Source organism: Phaseolus vulgaris, chromosome 2 (genome assembly GCF_051622355.1).
Source record: "Phaseolus vulgaris cultivar YP4 chromosome 2, ASM5162235v1, whole genome shotgun sequence".
NCBI lineage: Eukaryota > Viridiplantae > Streptophyta > Magnoliopsida > Fabales > Fabaceae > Phaseolus > Phaseolus vulgaris.
The window spans coordinates 8,234,621-8,252,417 of record NC_143499.1 but is presented as its reverse complement, the minus strand read 5'-3'; the positions used below and the strand labels follow the sequence as shown (position 1 = coordinate 8,252,417).

Below are 17,797 nucleotides of genomic sequence, written 5' to 3'. Positions count from 1 at the left end.
ATTATTAATATTATCATTATTCAATAATTTTATTTTGATTTTTTTCATAATATTATTACTATAATTATTATTTATAATTTTATTGCTATTTTTATATGTTATTATTATTTTATTAATATTTTTTTATAAATTTTAAAACTTATATTGTTACATTTTTTATTTAAAAGCATTTATATTATTAGTGTTGTATATTATTGTTTAATATATTTATTTGTTATTATATTATATTATATATAATTATTATATTTGACTATAATTTTTCGTCTTCTTTAAACATTATGTGATTCTTTTGAAACTTTATAATTGATCATATCTTTCAAGGAAATAAATATGGAAATTATGAGATTCTTAAATTATCAAAAAATACTACAAAAAAACTAAGATAATTTTGTACCTATTTTCTTATATTTTTCTTTCCCACTCTTCATGGAACATCACAACTTCTTCTCTCTCATTTATTCGTTTTCATTTTCTCGCAAATTATTTAATCCAAAATCTATGTCGTACTCACTTTTCCATTCAAATAAATAGTAATTACTTGAATCCTAGTATAAAATATCCATCTTTGTTTTTCATTAGGGGTGGCAAAGCGGGTCTGTCCGCCCCGCATACAAAATGCGGGTTTGTTTTCATGATCCGCTCCGTATGTGGGTCGGTCTGCTTTTTTTTTTTTTTTTCTTTTAACGTAGAACAAAAAACAATTGAGTGTTGCAGAAACAACTAAAAGAAAAAAAAAGATTGGAAAATTAATGATTTATTATATTTTTTTTTAAAGTTTATTGTCTAATCCTACTGAGAGGTTGGAAACCAATGTTCATGAAACCAAGCTTAAAATAAACGCAACAAAGGATTCAGGATATAAAATTTATGTACATGTCTATACCAGTTACTTAATAGAGAAAGTTTTTTTAACAAGATTGATTCCCGTGTTTCATGTGCTCACAAAATATAAAATTAACTGTATGTCTTGTTAAATCATTGTCTCAATATAAAGGGATGATCACTTAAAAGGAACCTTCAAATTTTGTAAAAAATAGTTTAATCACACTGGATTTATTTAGAACCCTTAGTGTTGTAATGTAATGAACCACTATAGAATAAATTTTAAGAATTGATGAACAGAGAAAGTTATATTCTAACAAGTCAAGTCAATTATTTATTTTTTTGCGGGCTAGCAGGCCAACCTGCCCCGCCCCGCTATTGGCCCGCGCAGACTGCGGGTTATGCAGGACGGACTAATGCGGGTCAGCAGGTTGAAAACGCCAGCCCATCCCGTATTTTTTACGCACAGCCCGCATGGTCCATCCCTCTTTGTCACCCCTATTTTTCATTATTTGTTTCATTGAAATAAACAGTAATTTCTTGAATATAAAATATCCATGTTTCTCACTGTTTTAGTAGTAACTACATTACTTATATAAGAGCAGTGGGTAGCAACCGATATGTATAACTTTTTTATAATTAATTGGCTAGAATGATTACATTCAAAATTAAAAAATTCATAAGATTAGACATTTATTTACGATTAAATTGAAGAGAGAAAATTTAACTTTTATTTATAAAAAAAAAAACTGTAATCATATTCCTAACCAATAAGATCTTAATGTATGAGGATATGATGCCACGAAAGTTCTAATTTAAATAAGATTTAATTAAATTTTAAATATATAATATATTTATATATTTTAATTTAGCTTTTACTAAAAAGGGTTTTTGCAAGTGTTTAAAATACCTTTTATTTTTATATGAATAATTTATTAATTGATTTTTATTATCATCATAATTATTATTTTATCTTTTATTACTTATTCATGCATTTTCTTTATTTTTTAAAAAAGCATTAAATAAAAAAATTAGAGAAAAAATAATTGATCATTATATTAACTAAATTAAATATTTTTTAGAAATTTAGTTAATATATTAATTAATTATTATTTTTTAAAATTAATTTTTAGTTTATAATTTTTTTATAGTGTTATTTTTTTAAAATTGATTGATAAGTTATAAGAGATTTTAAAAAAACACAAGTTCATTAATAGATTAAAAAATAAAAATAATAATCATATTATTTTATCAATAATAAAATAAACAAAGTAGATAATCAGAAAAAAAAATATTTTAAACATTCAACCAAAGAAATTTGTTTAATAAACACCCAAGTAAAAATATCTAAACTGATAATTTATTAAAAACTTAACTAAATAAATGCTTTTATTATACTTTTTCATATGTGATCAGAGTGATTGTTGTTGGTATCTATTATTTGAGCCATATATATCACATTCTATTGTGATGTCTAAATTCTATACAAAATAAAAAAAATAAAGTAAATGTTTGGTTTGATGTTTGAAAAATGTATTTAGACTTCACACACTAAGCCAAACACTTGGTCAATTTAATTCGAAGCAATAATGCGAGAAAAAATACAATATCTAGAAACCAAAATATCCTAAAAAATGCAAAGGATAATGTTATGAAAAAAAAAAAGGTTTTGATATTTGAAAAAAATAATAAATTATAATAATAAAAAAATCCGACCTTAGGGGTCCAATGTTGGAAAGAGGCTTGCAGGGTTTACCTGCTGCTTTGTAGCCTCTGGTTTTGGCATCTTGGAAATGTACTTACATTACTTTCAGGTCCTTCCGCACGTGAACTTGTCCCACCATTTTCCTTCTCTTTCACTCTTCTTACAAATACACTCTATTATTATCACTCATCAACCATTTTTAGGTCAACTTTTTACCTACAATTTCTGTATATTACTTTCATGACTTTTAACAACATGAATTATTATATTAATTTGCATATTAGTTAACTAATATATCATAATACAAAGTGAACTTTAAGTCTAACTTTATCTAATCGATGTGATCCAACACATTCGTTCACGTTGAGAGTGACAACTTGTGTGCGGGATAACATACTATGGGTGGTTCGATAACGACCGATAATAGATAATGCGATAAATCCAACAAACACTCGCTATGATAGACTTTAAATGACTCTGATACTATATTAAGAAGTTGACTTTAAGTCTAATTCAACCCCATAAAACTGACTAATGAAGTGAAATTTGCACCTACTTATATATAATAAAATATTTTTATCTCTAGTCGATGTAAATAAAACTAATAATAATAAATTTTATAATACAATGCATCTCCTTCTTTAATTTTTTTATGATAAATCAGACGGTGATTAATATTGGTTCACCACCATTATTCAAAATAAGAGCAATAATAAGAATGAACGCAAATACTAATCAAAGAGTCAAAACACAAAATTATCAGATTGAAAACTTAATATCAGAAACCGTTTTTGAGATTAGGATTATCGCAATGATAATTGATGACTTCTAATTTAGGTTTTCCTTTGAAATTAAAACAATCATGCGTAGTTTCGTTGACTTTTGTTTTTTAGTTACCTTTAATTAAATTTCGTAATGATTTTTAAGAGTTTTTCGTAAATTTCAAAACTTCTGCTGTGATGTAAATATTATGTACACATTTCTATAGTCGTTCAAGATGACCAAATATGTGGCTGATTGAGATATTCGTATTAATAATCTTAATAAGAATCAAACTCAAGGAATATCCAAGCATTGGAAATAATGCTAATCTAGAATTTGATATTTTTTTATAGATATTTTAAAGAAAGTATTTCTATCATAAGTCAAAATATGTTATGTGATTAAAAAATTAAAATATATATTGTTAGAATTTTTTTTCCTACATATACACTACAAGAAAATCATGAAATATAAATTAATTTTTAAAGACAAAAATAATTAGTTGCTATAGTAACTAAATTAGAGACCATTGTAGAGACTAAAAAGAATTGAGTTTCTAAATTAGTTTCTATTATTGTTAAATGGTTTCTAAATTAGTGTCTAATTAGCAACCAAAGTTTTTGCTACCAAATTTAGAATATAAATAATAAGTAACAAAAACCTTAGTTGTTAATTAGACACTAATTTAAAAACCATCTAACAATATAGAAACTAATTTAGAAACCAATTTTTTTTTAGTTTTTACAATGATCTCTAATTTAGTCACTATAGCAACTAATTATTTTTTATCTCTAAAAATGGGTTTCTATTCCATGATTTTCTTGTAGTGATACTTGATTCCTTATATTATTTTGTTTCATGGAAAATAAAGACAAACTTAATAATGATTGAGAAAAAAATTGTTCTCTAACTATAATTAAAGATATCTTAAGTTAAGTTGATTCATAATTTTTATTTATCAAGTCATGGATAATATTATTACAAACTAGGAGTGGGTCAGTTTTTTGAGTTGAGATGTTTAGTCTTTTTTTATAGAGTTATAACATTTCTCAAATATTCTATTTAATTTAATTTAATTATTATTTTTATTAATAAAAAATTGAAATGTTATTTTAAACTACATAATTATTGGACAAAATTGAAATTCTTGACTATCCGAAACAAATCCTAAGTACAAGTCAATGTAAGAGAGACATGTCTTACCTCCATGCCCATTAGGTGCCTCATGCAATGAACTTGCTTTTCCCTTTTTTGTAATAATGTCCTTCAATGATAATACTATGGTTGCCACCGTAAAAGCAACATTTGATGATTTGAATTTGAGTTAGTTGAAATTGGATAGCATTTACTTTTACGATGGAACATTGTTTGATCAGAATTCTAATTTATTGCATGATTAATTTGTTTTGTGCAAGCAAAACATCACGAGCTTTCAAGGCGTAGATTCCTTTCTTTATTATTCAATGCTTTTCCATTGCGAACAAAGATTATGATCTTGTTCTCTCTAAAATCTCTATTCTCCTTAGATTTGATACAAAAATAAGATAGTTATTCCATACATAAGCATATATAGTTAAGTTCCATTTGTTGAATTAGTGAATCTCTTAATCAACTTGTGACATCGTTGCCCTACACACTTTAAGTTTTATACACTATCTTTGACGATTTACCATATACTTTAATACCTAAAAATCTCCACACTCCTTTCCCTTAATGGGAAGATAATGCAAGTGCTTTATTGTGTAAGTATATATCGGGAGAGAATATAGATCATTCCAACACATTTCTTCAACTTTTGTTCATGGATTTAGAATTATCTTTTGGGAAATTTACATTTTTCAATAAAGGTATCACTCGTGTTTTTAAGTAAAATTCTAATATCTTTTAAAATATATAATAGTAATTTTAAACGATTTTTTTTTTCAAATGAATTAAAATTATCTAAATCCTACAAAATTAACTTCCAACTAAGATTTATACTTATTTATTTACAATAATTTAATAATATTTTTAACTTCCAACAAGTAGATACACGTGCTAAGGTGCCTTCCTTTTTCCCCTTTTCTTTTTAGGTCTTTTTCATTCCAATTTGTTTACTTTAAAAAAATCAGAGTCCAATTCTTCGAATTATGAATAGAATCCTTTTATGAACGACTAAGTAAATATTCCTCTAATTTATTCACAAAATAAATTAACAAAGGAATCTAAGATTCGTTTAAATTAATTAATACGGGGATTTGAATTCAGTTTTATGGGATGCTTAGTTTTAAGGCAAGCTTACTTAAGTGATTAATATACTAATAAGGTTGATTATCCTTTAAATTATCTACTTATTCAAAATTCCATCGTTGATGCTCACTTCATTTATTATGTTTGTTACGTCTTTAATTGTCTTCCTTTTACGATTTTTTAAGGTGGTAGTTTATTTAGTCACCAAAATTTGTGCAGTTATTAGAGGTTTGACTACTACGCTTGGAAAATAAGAAATGTGTATTTTTTTTTCTGTTGCTTAATATGATTTTTTTTGTTAAAATATGTATTTAATTTTGATAAGTCCTTAGTATAATTTCTAAGATTAATATCTATTAAATAATTTAGTTTATTGTGCACTTATACTATATGAATTTTAATTGAGTTACGTTCTCTCTTTATTTTAACTATTGATTCAAATAGTTCATAGATGTCCTATAAATTTTCTGTTAAACTTTTATATTATACACTTATGCATTTATTGTTTATAAAAAAGATCTTTGATGCTATTTTATTTCCAGTGATACATTGATTACTTATTATTTAGTACCCATTTTCTAATATTTAAAAAGCATTAATTTTTAATTTGACTTTAGAAAATGTTACCTTAGTTTTTGAAAATTCTTTAATTTAATATTTAAATTTTTATTAATCTTTGTTTCACGTCTAAAATATATCTTTTATGCTATTTTATTTCCAGTGATACATTGATTAGTTATTATTTAGTACCCATTTTCTAATATTTAAAAAACATTAATTTTTAATTTGACTTTAGAAAATGTTACCTTAGTTTTTGAAAATTCTTTAATTTAATATTTATATTTTTATTAAGCTTTGTTTCACGTCTAAAACATTAACTACTGAATAATTTTTTAATATTTTAGAAATTTTAAAAATATTGAACTATCTTTACTTAAACAATCGTACATCGAGATATATTTATTTATATACACTTTACTTTATAATTTAAATATGACAGAGAGAAAGAAATAGTCCTACTAATTAACAATTTTTTATATAGTTGTTAGATTATATATATATTTGTGTTTCTTCTTGAATGTAATTTTTTTTTCTTCATGTAAATCCTCTTTTCTTCTGCATTTTGTATGTATAAAACGAAAAAGATAATTCAAGATGTCTAACAAATCTTGGTCTGTTGTTAGTATTTTTCTTCACAACTAGAAAATAATAACATTTGAAACTTGATAAAATTTGTTATTTAGAAGTTTTTAAGAAAATCCACTCCAAGTCAGTTCTCTCTCATAGGCATCTCATAAATATTTCAAAGTGGTAATATAATTAATACACTGAAGTAAGCTTTATGAATCTTACTAACTTTTGAGTTATGTGATCGTGAAGACCTTTACATTATGTGTTACATCGTTTATTCCAAAATAAATAACTAAAGAGAACAACTTGAAAAAAATAAATAATTAAACAAAAAGTTATGTAAATAAAATCTAAGAGTGAAAAATAATAATTAGTCCAAATTTAAGAATTAACATCACAATTAAACCTAATATGTATAAATATATATGAATTACTTGATAACATTTATACACCAACAATTTCAACCATTTTGACTATGAAGTTAAACCTTAGGTAAATTCCATGTTGTGCCTTGCTAAATGGGTAAAATCAATCTGGCCACACATTATTTTAGGGTGAGTTGAGCATAAAGATTTCTTAAGCTTTTTCAATGTTGGAATTGTAATTGAATAAACATGCTATCATATTTAATATTTCATATATGCATGTAAGAAGTTGACTTAGATATATAATAAAATAATTTGGTTCCATGTATTTCTACTCTCACAAAGGTCTTACACACATCTTAATTTACTATACATTGCATAAGATGTCAATGAGAGTGGGATCAACATTTAATCCTCCTACATCCATATTGTTATGTTGGTAAGGGAAATCAAACTAAACGCACGAATAATAATTGAAGGGAAATGAAAAAGTATGATTATACAATTACTGTAACTCAAAATCTTAAACTTCTTGACCTAATGATCTAGTCAAAGAGTGTTGCTTAACATAAGTTTACTTTTGGCCACTTGCACACTACTAGACAGAAGCAATTATTACTTAAAGTTGACCAACAGTGGTAATTAGTGATTATTTTAGTTTTAATAGAATGTGTATTATTTGTTGTTTCATTTGTAGTTATCCTTTAGCCATGAATAGATAAAAAGGGTAAGAAAAATGCAATAAGTAATTAGATTTAAAAGGGAGGGAATATATAGTATTTTGAGGTTTGAAAGAGAGAGAGTAGATGTAAATATGCATTTAGACATTTAATTTTGAAAGCATATGACAGGTGATGAAAAGTGACCATTCATACACAAAAGGAGGAGAGGGGTGAGGTCTAGAGACTAGTATGTAATATTGGTTGGCCTAGACAACCCAACCCAACCCAAACCATGTTTCTATCATTTGGGAAGTCTCCTAAACCCCCACGCACCTCATCATTTTTAAATATTATTATTAAAAAAAATATTCAAAGGAATGATAGAGTGAATGAACCCAACCAAACAAAGGACTTTGACCCTTTGATTTGAAGGGGTAAGTCCATAGTTATGTTCCTAGATCCTACAAATCCAAAAGCTCCAACCAAACTAAAACCTCATTTTCTATTATTGTTATTATTATTCTAAATAATAATTAGATATTTTGCAATGTGGTAGTTCATGATCTTTGATAGATAGGATGATGATGTGAGTGAGTGCGGCGAGTGGTTCATTTTTGAGAAATATTAATAAATAATAATAGTAATAAAAAAAAGGGAAAATGTTAAATGTATTATTTCTGTGTTCCTTATTTCCTTCTCCTTGAAGACTAGCTGTCTCTGGCACTGGCAGCAGAAGCAGAAAAGTTCCAGAAATTCTGGTAAGGAACGAGGAAAAGGAACGCAGCGTTTCGTTTCGTGTCGCCGTCATGGATGAAATGTACGGAGTGCCGGAGTACGCCGACAAGCCCCTCATGACTCCGGAGAATCTGATTTTCCCTCCGGACTACCCGGCCTTTCTCACAGCCGCCCGGATTCCCATATTCGGATCCGATGACCTCTTCTCCGGCGAGCCTTCCGCCGCCTCCGCCTCTCCAGCTGGAATTCCGCGCCACCAGGACGATGACGTCGCAACCACCGTCATGAAGGCCAAAATCGCCTCCCACCCTCACTACCCTCGCCTCCTCCAAGCTTACATCGATTGCCAGAAGGTGAGAAAAGAAAACCAAGTTGCTACAATCGTAACCGTTTCTTGGAGAAAGGAAAAACGGTTATAACAAACTCCGCAACTACTTTATGCTAACGGCTGATACTGCTGCTGCTGCAGGTTGGGGCGCCTCCGGAAATCGCGCGTCTGTTGGAGGAAATCCGGCGAGAAAACGACCTGTGCAAGAGCGACGTTGTTTCCACGTGCTTTGGAGCCGATCCCGAACTCGACGAGTTCATGGTCCCCCCCTTCTTTCTCTCTGCACACGCACGCACGCACAAACATAATTATTTATTACTACTTTTCTCATAGATTGTGATTATGTCCCCGATTATGCGTTTTTCGTTTTCAGGAAACCTACTGCGACATGCTCGTGAAGTATAAATCCGACTTGGCTCGCCCATTCGACGAAGCAACCACTTTCCTCAACAAGATTGAAATGCAGCTCAGCCATCTCTGCACTGGGGCTTCTGTTTCCACCGTTTCTGGTTTGTTCTTCTTCCCTCTCTCGCCTCAGTATCTCACTGGCTGTAGCTCTCGCTCACTGCTAGTGCTATTATAATTCCTGAAATCGATGTTCGTTTTTGATATATGCGCTGCTTTTTTTACGGAGAAACAACCCGAAGAACTGGTTTTAATAAACGTTGTGGGGGCTGTTGTAGTAATAGGACCCTTAGCTGGCACATCTATAGCGCAGGATCAGCTGAGAAGAAATTATTTCTGTCTTATAACAGTGATCTTAAATGAGTTTAGGTATACGCTTTTCGAGTTATGGGTCTTAAGCAGTAACAGTACCCTTAGCTGGCACATTAATGGCGGATGACACATGTATCAGCCGATAAGAGGTTGTTCAAGTTTAACTATTGGTGTTAATTTTAAACGCTGGGTTCGTGATTACCTAGTGTGAAGAATAAATTAGTGTCCTTAGTTGGCTAGAAGCCATATGGAGCAATAGTCATTGTTTATGTTTTGTTGCCTTGTTTGATCTGCCAGGTCTTTATCCCCTTGGCAGTTTAACCATTGGTTGAGAACATGAATAAACCTCGCAGAATAGTCTTATAAGTTAGCAGCAAATATGTGTTTGCAAGAACGAGATTGGGACATGACGCACAGCTTTTCTTCGAAGGGGCACAAGAAAAAGGAAAGGGAAACCCTAACACTTCTCTCTCTTTCTCTGGATTGGTGTTTATGCATGACTGTGCTGAATCTCGCGGCTCGCTGTTAATGTATGTGACTTTCTTTGTGTGCTTTCACTGTTAGACTGTGATCCATGCTTCTTTCGTCATAGGAGGAAAAAAAGTTTGGTTGTTTGGTCGTTCCGGGATAGTAATGCTGTTTGAACCTTTCACCTTTTCAGTTTCTTCTTTATACGGGTCTTCAACTAGCTCCTATGGACTTGTGTGGTTTGTTTTGTTTGGCCTTGGAGCTGTTCTCCCCGCACGCTTTTTGTTTTCCTTATTTTTAAATTCCATTTTTTTATGCTTTTCCTCCTCTTGAATGTCAAGTTTGACGAGCAACGATCTACGCATTTGGCTCTCCAATTTTGACATTGAGGATGTTCTCAATGACATCTTAAATAGTTGCCTCGATTTAAGACCCTGACCAAACCATAGATAATGGTTTTCAAACACCCCGAAGTTGTTTTTCGTACTACTCCTTCCAGCTCACCCATTTGTATTTCCTTATTAGCGCATGCTTACTTTGAACAAGTTTCTGTCAAAAAACTTTAGCGCAAAATTCATTCCAGTAATGCTATGCTTGCTTGTGGATGGAAAACAAGTTATCAATTGTGATTGATATGCCCACAGTCGATTAAATAACGCGCGATTTATGTGTTAGTTTGCTAATTGCTAAAGAAACAACTGCTGGCAAGAGTATTTTGAAACCATGGTTTTACTGGCTTTGCCCCCTAAATTTTATTTCTATTTTTTTTTGTAATATATCATATTCAAATTCTTATATTCAAATTCTTATCTGATTATAATGTGTCTAACCTGTAGCTTAAATTTGAGGCTAAGAAAGTAGACGCTCAGGCCTAAATTATATTATCGCTGTGGAAAAATGTAGCTGAAACGCTAACTAAGATTTGTATTAGTATAAACTAGAAGATTATAGTAGAAAATATTTGTGATTCATGTATGTTTAAGTTATTTTATCTCTGTGGAAATGCTGTCTAAAATTTATGGGAGTGGACGGTAGAAAATGTTATATATGTAGTAACTGTGTAAGCTTCATTAGTTGTGATAGACTACCAGACTACCTTCTTTCTTCCAGCACACATGAAGCTTACATGTTGAAGACTTATTATGAGAATAACGTAATTTAAATATTATAACCTTCAAGGAGTAATGCACTAGTACCCATTTTGGATTAGGTGGACACAGCATGATCTGACAGTAATGGCATGCAATGATTCTGCTTTCATACTTTATTAATTTATGTATCGAGTTCCAATAGAGCACAGGTCATGCATGTTGTTGGGGGCTACAAAAATGCTCATTGGGAATTGTCTAGGGGGCTGATAGTCTGTCTGGAGCTAAAGTACTCTCTTAATTCTGTAAAATAAATGGAATTAAGATGCTTTGGCTTATCCTGTTGTTAGTAAAATTAGAAATAAAAGTGAGCTCAACAATATTGAAGTTAGATTATCCTCTGTGTGCTTTCGTTCCTGAAAATTAAATTTGTGTGTTCAAGGTCTTTAGTCCAAAGGAATCGGTTGATTGTAAATTGATCTTTTATACCCTTCCATTTCTTTGAGATCTTGTTCTCTCATTGTCTGTGCAATTCGTGATTACTGATTATTTTTTACAATATAATAATTTACCCTATGTTGCGCATACGCATAATTTATCCTGAATCAGTGCAAATGTATATTTTGTGGTTTTCAACTTTATCATTCGAGAATTTTATTTTGGATACTGAAATTTTTCTACGCCAGAAGATCAGTTACAATTCCCATACTGCTTTGATAATTGTGGAAGCTGGATTACAGTGGATTTTCTACTGCTATGTTTTGATTTTTTTTAAATGTAAAAAAAGGGTAATCATGATAAGGTTGGTTATGGTTGCAAATATTATAATTTATGCCTGAAAGTACAGATTACCTTTTCAGTTTTGATGTTTTAATTGGTAAGTGGCTTTGTGTTTCATCCTTAATTTGATAGATTCTCCTTCATTATGCTTTTTTGCCAACCTATATTCCTTTAGCGATTGCCTCAAGCAAAGTTGTCTGGGTGTGAAATTCTTTGTTTCTAAATTTCTTCTAAGTTTTTTTGTTCTTGTACTGAAATCAGTGTGTCAAATTGGATCTTGTATTTGTTAGAAGCATGTCTTAAGGTTATTGATTTGACATCAACTTTATATGTGGCACATTGTTTATTCTTAGCATATTAGTGCGGCATTGTTGCCTTTATTTTTTTTTTTCGGTCAAAATCTTATTGGAAAGGAATAGAGAAGGTACTCCCACCTATTTATAAATAGAATGTGGACATTGACAACATGAACACAAGGTATCTCCAGAATAAATTTCAATGAGATAATTAATAAACAATTTATGACCTCCTAGTCTTAGATAATAAAGTTTTAAATATAGTCCCCAAAGATAAAGAAGCACCTGAAACTTTTGACTTGATTCAAATCCAGCTTCTAAATTTAATTATTAGTTCCACTACTTTGTTCCAATCAATAGCATAGTTCTTGTAGATAATGTATTTCCTATTTAGTTAAATAGCCCAAATGCAGGAGAACCATATAGTAATTGCCAGCCATGTTCTAAGTTCTTTCTTCGTTGTTGACATTTATCATGATTGATTATGCTATACTTTTTAGTCTATGTCATTTCCAGATTGTCCCAAACGATTTGAATATCTAGTGTGATTCCTAGATAACTTAATTCCTATGTAGTAAAATAGACCAAGTGTAGGAGAACCATTGTAATTGCCAAGTTCTTTCTTCGTTGTTGACATTTATCATGATTGATCATGCTATACTTTTTTAATGTATGTCATTTCCAGATCGTCCCAAGCGACTTGAATATCTAGGGTGAGGATTCCTAGATGATCCATTTAAATAAAAGTTTACTCAACTTTGAACATCGTGATATTCTGCACTCTAATTTGTGTTTTTTGGGCAAAAGCTTTATGGATGTTTGGGTTGCTCATAATGTCTTTCTGTATCGTTTTATTAAAGTCTGTATTTAACTGAAGTTTACTTCATGGCTAAATGCATTAGTTACGTGCTAAAAAATTCTCCAGGCTTTTAAAGATGAAGTCATTCCTTGAGATAAATAATTAGAGATGTGAACGAGAATAATGGGTTGACATAAAAAGATGTGAAAAACATTAGTTATTTACCCATGCCCTCCATCTTATTTTATGATCTTCTGTAAATCACATGACTGATGAATCATGTAACATGTTATATAATAAGGATAAAATTACTTCGTAATCATTGATTATTAGTTGATACTAGGTTTGTTTTGCACCTCTGTTGCATGTTCATTATTTATATTATAGTGGGAAAAAATTATTTTGACCGGTCCTGGTCAGGCGAGTCTATGGCGTGCTACAAAGAGGTGAATGGTGAGTGCATCGGATGTTAGGAAATTGGAGTATTGAGATCCTAGTGACACTTATTTTTGCAGCACTATTTTTCAACACATTTTACTTTACGTAGGACGTGTTGAATAGGATGTAAGACTTGTATGACTTAATGTATCTAACTTGAAATTTTCACCGACTATAACGTGTCTTGGTGACATTGTTCAGTCTGGAAATTTTGTTAAATAAAATGAATTTAAGTTCACATTTGCTAATTAGTATCCAACTACCACCAAAACAACCGGGAGTGCTAACTCGAGCTATGTATTTATATTGGATGTTGTGTTCATCGGCTTGGATGTAGAGACTTTTTTGTGTGTTGCGTCTCCCTGTTTCTGTGTGATGTCTGTCTCCTCGGACAAAGCGTATCATTGTGTTTTTATGACTTAATTTGCTTAGTATGTTAAAAGTTATTACGGGCTATTTAAGTTTAGAAATTGGTTAAACCCTAGGGTATGCTTCTCGGCGGGAGCCTAAATTAAAGAAGCAGAAATGACAATAAAAAATATGATGCCGCTGGATAAGTGGTAATGATTACACGAAGGGTCAAAATTCTCATCGAAAATAGGAAAAAGATTTATGTGTTTAGATATACGCATGAGGTACATTTTGGTGCTGGTTGGTGGTAATGTTTCTGAAAAATAATTTGGGCTTGCAGAGAGATATTATAATATAGGTTGATGTTGGTGATTTTGAAGAACTTAATTAGGACCTTTTAGAATCCCGTATGCAGCGGGTGATCTTAGAGTTATTTATAACTTTCACATGCACTCCCGCAGATTTCGCTGTGATCTTACTTCAGCCTCTTTTTCTGAGAGAAGGTTGTATTCAATGTCAATGCATGTATATGTATATACCTCCCCCACTGCCCTCCCCCTGCCTGCTGGTCTTAGTGCTTGTCATTGCCATTTTCCGATATTTTGTTCTTTTGTGTCCCATTGTGGGCCTCTCCCATTGACCCTTAGGTCATTGCTTGATGCGTAACACTTGTCGATCCCAAAATGCCTCACCTTTTTATAAACCGGTCCCTCATCCTCCCCCTTAGTAAAGAAAGCAATCGTATAGGTTAAAGGCTACTTTGGACCCCGAAATCGTAGATTAGTTCTCTAAGTTTTTCAATCCTTTTTATTTTAATGAAGTTTTTGAACACATAAAGGGTATTATTATTATCTATATCTCCACAAATAGACATATCTATGTTGTAAAAAGACATGAGATGTTTGATGGGGGACGATTTTTCGTACTGAAGCCACTGCTAGCATTTTAAGGTGTTTGTTATGTACAAAGGTGTAATTTGTGATGGAAAGATTAGATCTGGGGTTATGAAATGGGTGATCAAGAATGAGTAGGGCTGTGAGATGGGGTTTTGATGATGCCGTACCGTGTGCCTCGTTGGAAACTTTGAGTCTCTCTCTCTCGTTTGGGTCACAGTGAGTGACAATGGATGGAACCAGGCACTGACACTGATATTTTCATTTTCTTTACTTTCTTTCCAACCTAGGTCTGCTCTGGTCTGGTCTGGTGTGTACAGTGTACTCTCATGCGATGGTCAAATCCTTGTCGGATTGAGTGGGTGTCAGAAGCAATTTGTGGGTGCTCGTGGGCTCCTAGGCCTCTGTACTCAAACATTATTCGCCTTTGAGATAAGCTGGTCAGAAATGATGAGTGACAAAAGTTTCTCGCAAGATTAATTTATATATGTTCAGGTGAAGTGGAACTAAGCATGAAAATCGGAAAATGATGGATCCCATAGGTTAAGTTTTCTAAGGTTTAAACTGGGTTTTTTTAAGGTTTTATTTATATGGCTTGATTTCAACACTTTTTTAAAATCTAGATCTTCAGGTGACTGAATAAAAAATTGTAATATGTATTTTTTTTAACTAATTAAGTTTGCAAACTGACTTTTAAGTAGGAAAATAAATGTAACTTCATGCATGAATCATTAGACTCGATTAAGGCATTAACTAATATATAAGTTCAGAATACTGTGGCAAGAATTTATTTCTATAATAATAATTTTTTTATTTCTTTGAACCAACGGCCTCATTTGAATGTTTTCTATTTATAAATGACATTAAATACTAACTTAAGGTTTGACTTAGTCTTGAAGGGTTTCAACGAAGAAATTTACCCATTATTATCATTAGTATGTTCACATTAAGAGAGCCTTGTATTTTTTGTAATATTTAATTTCGAACCTTTCTAATGTTAGTATTTATTAATTTATTTGTATTTTACAGCAAATAATATTGATTCTGTTTGTAAGGTTTAATTAGAAGTCAAATAACTAGTATACTTTATTGTAATGAAAAAAGAAGATAATAATAGATCAGAGAAAATGAATGGAAAATAGGTAAAGTTTAATTCAATAGACAAACACACATTCAATAAACAAATATTAATAGCTGATATATGAGAGAGAGAGAGAGAGAGAGAAGGAGTGAGAGAGAATCTTAGAATTATAATTTTAATGGTTGTAGGAGTTTTGCGTCTGTAATGTGTAACCAAACGTAATAAAACTATTATTTTCTCATTTGTTTTGAAACAACCAATGTGTTGATGATTTTGCTATGGCTATTGGTATTATTTGACTAGATGATGGGGGGGTGTCTTCGGAGGAAGATTTGAGTACAGGAGATGGTGATGGTCAAGATGGGCAATCAAAGGGTGAAGATCGTGAACTCAAGGATAGACTTTTACGTAAGTATGGGAGTCACATTGGTAATTTGAAACTGGAGTTTTCAAAAAAGAAAAAGAAAGGTAAACTTCCGAAGGAAGCAAGGCAAACATTGCTTCAGTGGTGGAATGTTCACTATAAATGGCCTTACCCTACGGTAATTAATGGGTTCTTGCTTCTGTTTTTATTTTCCTCTGCAAACAATCTAATTCTCACACTCACACTCACACTCAAACGTACGTGATACATCAGCTATTAATATTTGTTTTACTTGATCATCATGTATAGGAAGCTGATAAGATTGAACTGGCTAAGTCTACAGGGTTAGATCAAAAGCAAATTAACAATTGGTTTATTAACCAAAGAAAACGTCATTGGAAACCATCCGAGAATATGCAGTTTTCCATGATGGAAAATCTTAACGGACGGTTCCTTGGAGAGGAATGATGAGGTGCGTGTACATGTATTATTCTCAAATGTATATCCCGATTAATTATTGCTTGTATTTTCTTTTGTAAATTCTAAATTAAAAGCAGATTGCTGACAGTAAAATGCGTACTTTTCCCATGAAGAGAAAGGGAAATGATCATAGTATTCTTGATAAATAACTACTGACATTGTGAATGAATGCTCATACTGTGCTTCACTGTCCTACTCCGTTAATAGCTCATTGCCGCGCTTCCTTTCATTTGTCGCCCTGCGTTTATCAATCTACGGATTAAGTTTTTTGTCAATTGGATCATTTCATGTTTGAAAAACGGTGTTAAAGCATCTTAGTATTATAACTACTTTATATACAAAAACATAAAAAATGTACCCAGAAAAGTATTATTAACTTTAAATCTTATAGAAGTTTGCATCATGTGAGTTATTGCATATGAAGTGGTTCTCTAGGCATACTGATTCTAATTTCATGATCACTGACTGATGCTAACCTTATTTGATAAGAATCATTTGTGTAATGTGTTATAAGAAAATGATATTTAAATTTTATTAAACTAATGAATGTTGATTTACATACCAATATTGTTTAACGGATCGTTGAATTTTTCTATTTATAAATTTGTTAAGAATAGTAATGTTTCGTAGTTATTAAGTCCATCACATGCGAGAAATCGCAGTAGCAGTAGATTTGTGGAACAAAAATCTTCAGATGAGTTGAACCAAATATATAATTTTGGAAGTATGGACTTTGAATATTTCTAAAAAAAAATAGTAAGAATAATCAGTAGATGAAATTAAGTGTAAAGTAAACTCTTACTGGAAAATTTTAAAAAATGTTATTAATCACTTACTTTTACTTGCAAAAGTTTAGTATGAGTAGAGTTTTTTTGTCTAAAAAGTTATGAGAAGTGATATACCCATCCAATTATTCAAGATCACACTGGTAGAAGGAAAAGTACAAAAGAAAGGATTATAAAAACAAGCATAAACCATAGTCATTTTAGTTGGTCATGGCTATCCAATTAGGAGGTCAAAGTGAGGGATGTCTTACAAATTATATTTTAGATAATTAGGATTTCGAATCCGTGTTTACTGTGAAAATTGGAATCGCAACAAACCCCTTATCATATAAGAATCTTGTTTAAGACTAGAAATAGTATAATGTAGATTAAGCATGAATATTTTATTATTTAAGTATAAAATTTATAAATACAAATAAGTTAAGTATTTATATTTCATTTAAAAAAAAATCACCCTAAAACATTTCTCTTTATCTTTTTCATCTTTTCTCTAGATTTTTTATTTTTGATAAATTTGT

General features: G+C 30.8%; 1 protein-coding gene across 2 annotated transcripts; it reads left to right on the top strand.

Annotated features, from left to right (window-relative positions):
- The first annotated feature begins 8,091 nt into the window (after nucleotides 1-8,091).
- On the top strand, nucleotides 8,092-16,669 carry LOC137810555 (homeobox protein knotted-1-like 6). Of its 2 annotated transcripts, XM_068611898.2 has the most exons (5): nucleotides 8,092-8,764; nucleotides 8,881-9,000; nucleotides 9,113-9,248; nucleotides 15,954-16,192; nucleotides 16,324-16,669. In XM_068611898.2, exons 1-5 carry the CDS (start codon nucleotides 8,483-8,485, stop codon nucleotides 16,480-16,482), a joined length of 936 nt encoding a protein of 311 aa, XP_068467999.1. In that variant the 5' UTR covers nucleotides 8,092-8,482; the 3' UTR covers nucleotides 16,483-16,669. The 2 variants fall into 2 exon arrangements, with proteins under 2 accessions (XP_068467999.1, XP_090154333.1); XM_090298207.1 differs by lacking the exons at nucleotides 15,954-16,192; nucleotides 16,324-16,669 and adding an exon at nucleotides 14,860-15,062 and having other exon boundaries at nucleotides 8,340-8,764.
- The last annotated feature ends 1,128 nt before the right edge of the window (nucleotides 16,670-17,797 follow it).

Bases quoted from the DNA above. Each gene is read 5' to 3' on its own strand.
- LOC137810555 (XM_068611898.2), top strand. From the start codon at position 8,483: ATGGATGAAATGTACGGAGTGCCGGAGTACGCCGACAAGCCCCTCATG. The intron at 9,001-9,112 runs GTCCCCCCCTTC...TTTCGTTTTCAG, and splicing joins CCGAACTCGACGAGTTCATG to GAAACCTACTGCGACATGCT. The intron at 9,249-15,953 runs GTTTGTTCTTCT...TTATTTGACTAG, and splicing joins TTCTGTTTCCACCGTTTCTG to ATGATGGGGGGGTGTCTTCG.